We start from the raw sequence: 12,562 nt of genomic DNA on the forward strand, positions 1-12,562 counted from the left end.
ATAGCCAAGACAAAACACCCGCGCATTAGGATTAAAACCATATAGGTGGTCCACAAGACACAACTTCATTAAAATGGATCAGAGAAAAGAAAAGTTAACTGAGAAGTTCTGGTTTTAAATTACTCAAATTAATACATGGCTGCTTGTAAGAACTATTTCTAGTTGTGAAATTCTATTAAAATTGCCAAAAGATGCTTTTCATTCTATGACACTGCCATTAAGGATGGTGGTATTGTTAAAAAAAAAGGGGGGAATAGAGAGCCATCTTTGGTCTTCAGAGCATCTTTAACCAGCGAACCCCCCACACACACACACCAAGGGGGCTGTGGAAAATGTATAGAACGTTTCTAGTTTTTAAAATTTCGAAATCTCAAAATAATTTTTTGCTCTTTATTTTACTTTGTTTTAACTTGTACCGTTTTGTATTAGTAATCTGAATTATGCAGTAGCTTCTTCTGTGGAGGTGCCACAAGTCGACTTTTCGCTGCTTGCAACACTGCAAGTCTACTGGACGTGTGAACCCTCTGATAGAAGCGATTCTTTGAAGTTTTAAACAATACTTGTACAAATGCATAAGAAATGTAATTTATTTGATTTCCTAAATCAAATAAATTTCCTGAAGTTTTTATAGTAATATTTAAATAAAGTTGATTTCTATTTTCTGATTTTTGTCATTATAAATCAATAAGTAAAACCACTATTTTCTTTTTTTTTTCTTTTAAAAAAAGTTCAATTATTATTGTGCTACTAGAAACTAGGGGAATGCAAAAATATTAAGATACTTAGGGGACTGCAACTATTAAAAGGTTAACCACTGGGGGTAAGGATTTTTTTTCTATTTTTATTGATTTAATATTTTTGTATTTATTTTTAGAAAGCCTGCTCTAGAGACCAAACATGGAACTTTTTCAGGCTTCCAATAAGCAGGGTGGCGAGAGCCCACTTACTGGAGGCGATGAAATTCATCCTCCACCTAAACAATCACAAACACCGAAGCAATAGCTGGATTCAACCCACACTGCGACTGGAAAGCAGAAACACCCACCACTCGACAAACCTGGCCATATGCTATAAACAAGACTTCATAGGCGTAGTGGACACAAAGATAAAAAATGACATAACTTGAAAAAGGTACCTGATGGTATACAGCGAGCTCTATTTTATAGCAAACACCATTATACTAACAGGAGTGGATAAGAGATTTGTATAGTTAGCTAGACAGATGGAAAGTAATGTTTGTCAGGAAAAGCCACATGTGGTGCTGAAGGAGGGACAGGAGAGTAAATAAAAAGGTGGAATTTTGTTGTAGCAACAAAGTTAACTAGGATGTTCATATTCCACTTAAGGATGGTATGGAAACTGGTTGTAGAAGATCATGAAGTATGGGATGTTAAAGAAGTACATGGTTTTGTCAAATGAGAAGGAATTGAGTGTATTGTTATCAGCAAAATGAACAGGGCACAAAATCGGTGAGAGGTATAAAAGCAAGAAGGTAGGTAGACAGAAGAAGTCACTTGAATAGTCCTTGCCTGCTCTTATCAGTCAAGATCCCTATAACCAATCTACCAAATTACCATCTATCCCCATCCTGCTCAATTTAAATATATCACTAATATGAAATGTATAAAACCAAATTGCAATAGCACTATTTCTCCCACTTTCCACTCTTCTGGGACTGTTTCAATTGCCAGACCTCTGTTGAACAACCAAGTTAAAAGGCACTGCCAGCTCTCTACACCTTTCTATAGTATATGTGGTGATATCCCATCAAGCCCCACAGCCTTATTAACATCAAGGTTACATAATATTGTAAACAGTTCCCATTCTTGAAATGTCAGTCTTCTATTCTCCTTCATATTGCTCTTCAAAACTACTTTTAACCCTTGCCTACATGAAATACTCCAACAAAATAATAACTCAACATTTCAATTATATTTTCAGCAGATGTAACTCATGTTCATCTTCAACAACTAAATTCCATATTCGCCCTTTCTTCAATTAGCAACATAACACTAGAATTCTATAGTGTTCTGCTTTATCCAATCACTTTTCATATTACCAATTTCTCTCTTTACTACAGCTCATCTTTCTAGCTTAGATCTTATATTCCTCATGCTATTGACAGGTAACTTGTTTGTTATATCTCTTCCATAACATCCTCTTTCTATGAAGCTCCTGCATAATTATTACTATATGACACCTCCAGGGAGTCTGAAGACTCATCAAGAGAGGGCACCTAGTCTACAACTGTCTCCACCAACTACATCATGGAATCTACTGCCCACCACCACCACCACTACCATTAGTATTTCCACAGACAATCACAAACATCCATGCCTACAGTGGGATTTGAACTCACAGCCTTTTGGTTGGAGAGCAGATTATGTTCACCACTTGGCTGACTGAAGGCATACTGTTTACCAAACATCCTTTAAAACAGTCATTTTACTATGATAGAGAATCATAAGATTTCCCAGAATTGTCATGAGAATATATGACAGGAAACTTTCAACCAATGAAGTATAAAGTAGGGAAAGCTTAGCTTAGTTTTAATGGTAATAAAATAACTACAGTAAGTAAAATTAACTTACTAGTTTCATCACCAAACACCTTGTGGCTTCTTATGGGTAAATAAAGAAAAAAAATAAACAAAATTTTCCATGAATAGGTCACTGCATGGTTCAGGAACTATGGCAGTTATTTCCCTCCTGATATCTTAATCTATTCAAGCACTGCTCCTACTCCAATTACTTTAAATGGAGTGGATAATTTTTCAAAACTTTTTGGCCTCACTATTGGTAGTCCCTTGTCTCCACTGTGCATTAACCCAGTGGCTGCCAAAGTGGTCGATAGAAAAATATAAGACATCGTCATATGGGTAATGTTTAATTTGGTAAACTTGGATTGCCTCCATCCTGAATGACAAACACAATTAAGAGTGAATTGTGGGAACAGTGACATGAATAGGACCTGTAAGATGGAGCAAGGTCATGAAAATAGTTATGGAGGCCAAAATGACGTATTTACCAATAAACAGATGTCGGTGGTTCCTGCCTGGCAGCGAGATTGCAACGTGTGGTTGCTTATTTACTTATACTTACACGTATTCGATCCCAGTTCTCATTTTTGTGCATTGACATACAAGTGAGCATTAATGTTCTAAAGTTCATCAACATGCATATTATAATTCAATCATTATTCATTCACGAACTAAACTTCTCTATGTTGAAGAGTTGAGAATGACTGGTAGCTTTGTACATCCAATATATACCTATATGAAGATTGTATTATTGTTATTTTGTCATCTAAATTAAATTTTATATATTATTTATCTCTCCTATGAAATATGTAATGTTAAGAATGACGTCAAAAACAAAAAACTTATCTGTTTTACGTTAAGCCAATATAATAATATATACTATATTACATATACAAGAAACACTAATTATAAAAAAGAAACAATTTAAAAACTCTCATGTCTCTTTTCTGCTTGTCCTATTATAATTATGTAATAGTAAAATAGAGGGGGTCGATAAAAAGTAAGAAACTCTTGAAGGGGTTGACAGTCAAAGAAGTTTGGCGACCCCTGCATTAACCTATTCGTGGAAAATTTTGAAAAGCAATTTCTGTCAACAAACCTTAAGCTTTCAGTCTGGTGGAGACATGTTAATATTTTCATCATCTGGAAACATAGCATACAATGTCACTGATTTGCTGGCCTAGTCAGCTGAGTGGTTAGCATACCCGCTATCCAACCAACAGGTTGCAGGTTCGAATCCTGCCGTTGGCATGGATGTTTGCAATTGTCTATAGATGAATTTCATTTCAAGAGCCTGTGTAGCTCAGTGGATGTGGCGTTTACACACCACGGCGCTTGGCCGCACGAAGGAAGACTTGGTTTTGAGTCAAGTCGGCGACTAGAGGAAATTTTTCTCTAAGCCTTTTTTCGACCGGTTCCCGAGTTAGTCGATCTCTGGTACGGGCAAGCGGGTTTTTCCTCCCAGAAACTAGGGTTTTTCGTCCTGTAAACTCGAGAAAATCGACCGTAGAACCCACATTATTTCAGACATTAAATATATTGTGTTAGGGACCACGAGATGGCGGCACATTTGAGCCGTCTCTCTTCACTGCGTACCGCTTAATTAGTGATAGCCTTGGGCCATCTATCTCTGATTGGTACCAGTGGAGATTGAACTGCCCACTCAGTCTCCAAAAGTTAGATAGGGCTAAATGGCCTCGTCTACTCCCCGTATACAGGAATAAAAAGGCGTTAGATGATTTTTTTTTTTTTGAATTTCATTTCCTGGTGTGAGACCACCATCCTGCTTATTGGAGGCCTGAAGTGATTTGAAAAAGTTCAATGTTTGGTCTCTAGAGCAGGGTTTCCAGACTATGTAAAAATGAATAAATTACATAAATGTATCAAATTGATAAAAATACCCACAGTACAAGTGTATTATAGGTTTACTAATAATCTTTTGTGGGTGGAACATAAAATCTTACCTCAATCAACTTCATTCCAGCCAGAAAATGAAATTTACTTTGGAACTAGAAAGTGAAAGAAAACTACTCTTTCTAGATATCTTACTCATAAAAAATATTGATAATGGTTAGCCTATGGTGGTTGTTACCTCTGTTCATCTTCATTGCACTAAGTTTCACAAAACTTAGACATTGTTCATATGCTTAAAGCTATTTCCATCTTGAGCAACTAGTTTTCATTCCATACTCTATAGCCTTTTTACTAAGATCACTAGTTTCCTTAACACTCATATTAGGGTGACTTGTAAACCTATTCTTATATACAGTTTCTGGATTTAAACTATATCTCATGTAGCCTTTTACATACAGGCCAGACTCAAGTTTTGAGATAAGACAGGTGTTTGTAACAGAGAAGACAACTCTGGCTTACGTCCCCACCCCTATGACAACACTGACTGGAACAAGAGCTCAATGCCCTAGTTAGACAACTTCTCTCATAAGAAAAAAGAATCTACCATTGGCATCTTTTCACACAGCATTCTTAATAAGAACCAAGGAATGATCCCAATGGAAATATCTCATCAGATTCTTTCAGATAACATCAATTTTTCAGCAAAACCAACTACAAAATGCTGGACAACAGCTAACTTGTGCCACCTCTCATGTTTCTGCATATTTCCATTGTAATGGTTCCTATAAGCTTTGCTTAGTTTATAGGAAGTTTATCATGTTTTCCGTATTTACCTAGCAGAAGCCACAAGGTTTTTAAGTCTTGAAACTAAGCAGTTTAATTTATATATCTGATCCACTCACGACAGGCCACGAGACCTATATAGCACACTAATGCTATGAGTGGGCAAGAAGAATAGAAGAGAGGAGTCTGTTCACATTTTGCTCGGACAGTTGAGAGTTGTAATGTTTGGGGAAGGCAGAGTGAAGAAAACTCTTCCAATGGACAGAAGTAGATGGAATAAAAGAGGAGGCAGTGAAGTTGGTTTGGTGAGTTTTAAGGTGGACTGTAAAAGGGTTAGCAGTGACTCTTGCTTTAATGATTTTGGAGTGGGAAATAATAGTGGCCAATTCAGCAGAGCACTGTCCATGAAAGTATCTGTAGAAGAGGTACAATGCAAGAACTGAACACCTGTGAGAGGAGGATCATTAATTAGCCAGATTGCCCTCTTCTGGATAGTTAAGCAATCTTAGGATTTTGGTGCATCATCCCAAATATGGAAACAATATTCCATGGCTGGGCAGATTTGGGCTTTGTATAGAGTTAGCAGTTGTGTAGTAGTTTCTTGGGCAAAAAAGCACTATTTTTTTTGGCAGCCAAGAGCTATAGTTGAAATATAGTTATGCCAGGAAAGATCAGAGGTACAAGTCAGTCAAAGAAGGGAAATCTGATCATGTTTGAATATCTCAGTAATACTGAAGGTAAGCATAAAGAATGCGAGCTCTTTCTCGCAAGAGATCAGCTAGGAGATCTGAATTTAGGATTTAAGATTTGGATACTTGAGCACCAGCAGGTCTGTCAAATGAAAAGGAGGAATGGAGTATACTGCCATCGGCAAAGTTATGGAGAGGACTGAAAGTCCGTGAGAGCAGGTTGTTTATATACAAGAGAAAGACAGTGTGTGAAAGAACAGAACTCTGGGGTACTTCTTTGTTGGTGGAGAAATCCGAAGATAATAAGCCCTCCACCACGATGCGTAGCGAGTAAGTTGGCAATCCAGTTGCAGAGCGAGGATGGCAGTTTGGTAAGTAGGCCCCCATGCCAAATCTGATCAAATGGCTTTAGGATGTCAAGGGCAACCATGTGGGCTTCTCCGTGGCCCGAGTCCATAGGTGGGTGGTGAAAGCAAGATCAGCAGCAGATCATGAGTGGCAGAATCCATACTGCTGGTCACTGATTAGTTGGTGGTTCAAGAATCGTTTGTTGATGACCTCCATAATTTGAGAGAACAGAAGTGAGAGCAATTGGACAATAGTTCAATGGTTGACTTTCATCACCTTTCTTCAGGACGGGCTGGATGTGGACTTGTTTCCATGTTGCTGGGTGGATGCCAGTTGAGTAGGGTATATTGAAAAGACTATACAGGATGGGTGTTAGTTCTGGGGTACAATTTTTTTGTAACACAACAGGAGAGAATACCATCAGGATCAGATGCCTTGTTTGAGTTCAGGTTATCAGGATTCTTCAGATTTCTTTGTCATAAGACTATGGGAGACATGAATGGAGCAATTCTTTGTGTAGTGGAAGGAACTTTTACCAGGTCATCAATGCAGGAATTGGAAGAGAAGAGTTATGCAAGTAAGTTGGCCATGACTTTTGATGAGGTGACTATAGTACCATCTGGATATGGGAGTGGTGGAAACCTGGGTGGGCAAAAAGTTGCATCCAATGGCCTTGGCAAGGAACCAAAAGGAATGAGTGACTGCAATTTGGGCAGAAGATGAGTTTGCAGCATTTAGCTGTTCAAAGTCTGACTTTGTGATGATTCTTTTGCAATTGTTGTGGGCTGCAATATAGGCAGAGAGGCCAGCTGGAGTTTGTCTTGAGCCTGTTGTTGTAAGCAAAAGTTTTTCCTTTTGCAGCCTTGGCACACTTTTTTGAGAACCAAGGCCTGGATGATGGCTGAGAATTTGAAGTGAATAGGTAATGAAAGCCTTCATTCCTGTGAGTGTGATCTCGGTTATTTGGTGCAAGGTGTTTGGATTAGTAGAAATGAAGCAGTAGTCAGACCATGGGAAGGAGGAACAGAAGTCAGAGGTTGTCCCAGCTGACACCTTTGTAGTGCCATATTTTGACTACTGAAGGTTCTTTTACAATTGAAACCTTTTCTAATTTGTGCATGAGAATCTTAACAAAAATTCTCAGCCACAAACACAATGCAGTTAACTGCTCCAAATAACAAAAAGCTCAGTAATGGTGCACTGGAAAGTTTTTAAGGAAGGACTTGAATGATTTTGTACCGAGTAGTTTTATTATTTGCTGTATAAGTAACATAACAGAATTTTGAATATTTGTTCTGTATTAATATTTAATGCTTATTTCATTCTTTTGTTTATAATTTTAATAACACCTGAAATGCATATAGCAAGCTTAATTAGACTCGTGGCACCACCATAATAAGGAGTATACATTATAAAAGAATCTTTAAAATAGATCATACCAGTCCTTCCTTAGATTCAATTATAAACATTACAGAGCAATCTGCTTCGACTCAAATTTCACCATTACACTACACACACACACACACACACAACATTTGCAATTAGTAACTCAATCTATTTATAGAAGGGATTAGCAGAGTTACATTCTGCAAAACAAGTTCTATAAGTTATTAGAAACTAAATAAAATGAACCTGTAAGAAATATTTCACCTATCATTTTTAAAAGTACTAAATGCACAAAAAACCTAATACAATTAAATATTCTGTATTGCATAGTTTTGTTCCCAATGGAATCTAAGCAACAGCATTGGCACACCCAAGGAGGGGGCCAAGGGGCCCTGGCCCCCTCCAGAAGAAAAAGGAAACACTAGAAAAATTTCTAAAAATCCTTCCCTAATTAAAATTCATTTTTTTAAAAAATTTATGTCGTGTCATGTCTTCTATTTCTATGCTACTTATGAATTAGCGGTCACAAGGTGGGAATACCCTATAGTGCTCTGGAATCCTGGCCATTGTGAACGAAGTAGTGCTTGGGTGCTACTTTGTTTCCCGAGCCGGACCAGAGGAGATCACGGGTAGATTCTGTATTGCATAGTTTTGTTCCCAATGGAATCTAAGCAAGAGCATTGGCACACCCAAGGAGGGGGCCAAGGGGCCCTGGCCCCCTCCAGAAGAAAAAGGAAACAACACTAGAAAAATTTCTAAAAATCCTTCCCTAATTAAAATTCATTTTTTTAAAAAAAATTTATGTCGTGTCATGTCTTCTATTTCTATGCTACTTATGAATTAGCAGTCACAAGGTGGGAATACCCTATAGTGCTCTGGAATCCTGGCCATTGTGAACGAAGTAGTGCTTGGGTGCTACTTTGTTTCCCGAGCCGGACCAGAGGAGATCACGGGTAGATTTTGCCCCCCCCCCCCAAGATTAAATCTTGAGTGTGCCGCTGAGCAGCATCCTAAACTCCTCTTTTCAGTCCAACTGCAAATGCACTGAACATGCTTCCTCTTTTATTTCATGTACCTGTTTTCTGGAATGACCTTTCTCAGTGTTTTCCAAAGCCTACAATCTCTAGCTGGTCAAAAAAAAAAAAAATGTAAATGGGTTTCTTCTTTCTTGCAGCTTAGATGTTTGTGCACTCCATGATTTGTCAGATGAGAAGGAAGAACAAGGTTCCATCAGAAAAACTATGGATAGGAGCTACTGGTCAATGAGAAAGTCATTTATATATAAAAGAAAGAGGACAGACAATAGAACTGAACCCTGAGGCACTCCTGCATTATTAGAGAAAGCCAATGACACTTTGCTTCCAATGCATGCATAACTAACAATGGTAAATGTCCCAACCATTCCAGATGCCCAATATATAATGCCAACTATATCCTTTTGCCAGGAAGAGATCAGAAAAATACTGTCCAAATTAGACACAAGTCTCCTTGCATTTCTCCAATTGTCCTGAAAGTTTGTTTGTGCACCAGATTCCTATCTGGTGCCACCCACCCACCCACACTGGGGTGGGGGGTAAGCCCCCTGGTGTCTACGACAAAATAAAATACTTGATAAAAACTGGGTTCTGAGAAATATTAAATGGAGTGAACAGATGGCATCAATGGCAGTATCAGATTAGAAATAAAATAAGGATATTAGGAAAGAACTTACCACTGTTAGAATTCAAGAATAGGTTAGCAGAGCTAATCTCGGGTGGTATGGTCACTTAAACAGAATAAGAGAAAAAAAGATTAGCAAAACAAGTGTTCTTTGCAAGAAAAAGATCCAGAGGAAGATTAAGATATACGTGGATTGATAGAGTAAAAATTGCCTTAAAAGACAGAAATATAAGATCTAATAACATTAGAATCTTGATAGATGAAAGATTAATTTGGAGGAAAATTGTTGATTGGCAGTTAGTAATGGTGTAACTTTTTCATGTACTATCACAATTATCCTGTATCCCCCCTCCAAGGGTATATATCAGGAATTTGATTCATGATCTAATAGGGAAAGAAAAAAAAAATTACTCACCCACAGTATCAGCTTACTTTACATGAATATTGTTATAGGTTTTTTTTTTTTTTTAAATCAAATGTTATTTAAAAAAATAAAAAGTAATATTCTTTAATTCTCACTATACGTTACGTATAATAATAGAGAAATATGCTTTTCTTTAAGGTGGATTTAAAATGTAAAACACATAATTGTGGCCTGGAACACAGCTTTTCACAACACATTTGTTTTTTCTAATGAAAGGTGAATTTATATAAATTATCTATAAACTATAATTTAACAGGAAAGAGTAATAATAAAATTCACAAAAATAAATTAGTCGGCATTCAATGCGGAGCCAGACACACTTGTTTCAATGTACTCGGTCACATAACTTGGTCTCTGACTTGTGTTTGCAAGATAATTGCATTTTCGTTATACAAAATTTTCAAAGCATTTAATTACACTAAGATATTTTATGTTGTGAGGTGTGAAAAGAAGTTTATGACAATACTATATTACAACTTTGCACCTAGTTAAAGGATAAAAAGGTATGGGAAGAAAAAGATGTATACATGTACAGCAGTATTTAATTAGATTATACCAATTTTAATTTGTTTATAATTACTGGTTTATTTTGTTAACAAAATCATAAATACAATTAATTTTTTTTAAAAATGATTTTAAAATTCATTTATCAAAAATCACTGTAGCTTAATTTAAATGTATTCATGATATGAAAAATGTACTTGCTTATCTTGAAGCATGTGAGATTTACTATTTTCAAGTAAAGTTCTGTAACAATAACACATAATTGTGGCTTGTAATTCTTTCATGATGAACAAAAACTGGAAGAATGACATATTGGAGTGAAAAGAACTCATTGCCGTGAGAGAAATTAAATTTCTGAAACATGAAATTGGATACGATTGTCTTTCACATAGAAATAAGGATGTCTAAAAGTTATCAATTGTTATGTTATGACAGAACTGTTGAGAGGGGGGGGAAGGAGATTGGGATACTAGCAGGTTACGTTAACAATTAATACAAAGTCCTTCAAAAAAAAAAAAAAAAAAAATTTGAACTTTAAGTTTTATTTTCAACTCCCTAGAAATAAAACCTCTGCTAAATTTGTTGGCAGCCAGCCATGGCAGTAAATTAAATGTTTTAAGAAAAACTTGCTGTGGAGAGTGGTTAAATGGATTTCTGAAAGTCCAGTCATGGTGTTAACATCAAGTGATAAAAATTCATATGCCACCGCAGTGTCTTCAGACTTCTCACACCTCATCTGCTGCTCAAATTGTTCACTTCAAAAGTTATTAATGGATAAGGCTATTGAACTCCAATAAATAAAATGTTCTTAAGGTAAAAAAAAACCAAATGCCAATCATCTCTCGCAATACAGAGAGAGGTGATTGGCATATTTCTTAGACTATTACGTCTTAGATGATTCCTATATTTCTTAGACTATTCCATAAATTACTGGTAAAGCATTTATAGAAGATATTTCCCTCCGATGTTAAGCAAAGAATCTTCATTTCTACCGATAGATGAACCAAAAATATCAACTAACTAATTGCCTTAATTTCTGAAGCTCAATGAGTGCCACTTACAATTGCTTTGCTGGATTTATAGAAATCTTGACAATGTCTCCCATATTGTCATTACTGAAGTGTTTTCAAGGAGTGGCTCTCCTGTTCTTTTTAAAGAAAAGATTTGAGTTATATAGTAAGTCATCCATAACAAATTACTATTGGAGATAAAACATGGTATATTCCTTCTATACTTAGCATTAGACAACGAGATTCCTTATCATTTATCTATAACATTGTTATTAATCATTTTCTTTCATCTATGCCACCATACACCAGTTTTAATTTAAATGGATGCTAAATAAATTGAAAAATAATAAACTATTGATGGCCCAGAAATTTTGATCGATGTTCTAATTTGATAAAGAAGCAAGATTGATGTGATTTTCTTCATAATTTTCGCGCCAATGTTAAATCGCGCCAAGAGTTAAATTTTAACCTTATCCTAATATCAGTATTGTAAAAAAAAAATACATATCCAAGGTTCAAAGTACTTACCCCAGGCCCAAAGAGCGACAGCATTCCACTGTAAATAAATAAATATATATATCTATAAAATGATAAGCAAATAGGTCCCACAAAACTATAACATACACCTTTAACACAAAACATTACATAATTCTGTTTCATGAAATATAAGTAGTAAATAATCATTATGAAATTTGGGGTTTCTTCTGAAAAAAAAGTTGAGGTAATCGCAATTGAAACAATGCAACACTTTGAGGGTGCAAGCATTAGTCCTGACCTACGAAATGTTCACTAGCAATGATTCTTGATCTAAAAAAAGCTCGTCTGAAATTTTAAATGATAATTTCAGTTTATAAACGAATTACGTTTACATTTCTATACTATCTCAACGATTCGGTTGTCGTTTTATGCAATTAAGTTATATATCGGTTATGCACCTGCGACTAACACTAAATCATACTGCTATTCATTAAAAAATAATAAATGCGCATTATCTTTACCTTTTTCACTTCAAATCGCTTTTTTTCTCCTCTAGAAGTACTGGCCGTTGAAGATATTTCGGGTTGTTCACTGTCATCTTCATCTAATTCCATCGCGGAGGCCATAATTACGAGGAACACAAATTTCGAACGTCTTATTTTATGTAAAAGGCGTTGATTAAACAACGAGTGTAATGCGCCCTCTAAGGTTTTGTGATACACAAATTATTAATTTAATTAAAATTTGAATTAAAGCTTCCGTGTTTTGATAATATACAGGAATCAAAACAAAATTAATAATACTTCATTTATTGTGCGGATAATTAGATTTTGATTCTTCTTACATTTAATTTTGCTGAAACAACAAAAACTTTAATAAACCTAGTAAA

General features: G+C 35.9%; 1 protein-coding gene across 1 annotated transcript in view; it reads right to left on the reverse strand.

Moving 5' to 3' along the window:
- Positions 1-12,343, reverse strand: part of Roc1a (Regulator of cullins 1a) — a 50,392-nt gene extending 38,049 nt beyond the window's left edge. Inside the window, exons 1-2 of the mRNA XM_090393593.1 lie at positions 12,195-12,343; positions 11,725-11,752 (exon numbers count right to left, since the gene is read on the reverse strand). Of these exons, the coding sequence (XP_090249719.1) occupies positions 11,725-11,752; positions 12,195-12,299 (133 nt within the window). The 5' untranslated portion in view covers positions 12,300-12,343. The remainder of the gene's footprint in view (positions 1-11,724; positions 11,753-12,194) is intronic.
- Positions 12,344-12,562: the final 219 nt, after the last annotated feature.

Source organism: Typopeltis vanoorti, chromosome 6 (genome assembly GCF_054136105.1).
Source record: "Typopeltis vanoorti isolate ZY-2024b chromosome 6, IOZ_Tvanoo_1.0, whole genome shotgun sequence".
Lineage (NCBI taxonomy): Eukaryota > Metazoa > Arthropoda > Arachnida > Uropygi > Thelyphonidae > Typopeltis > Typopeltis vanoorti.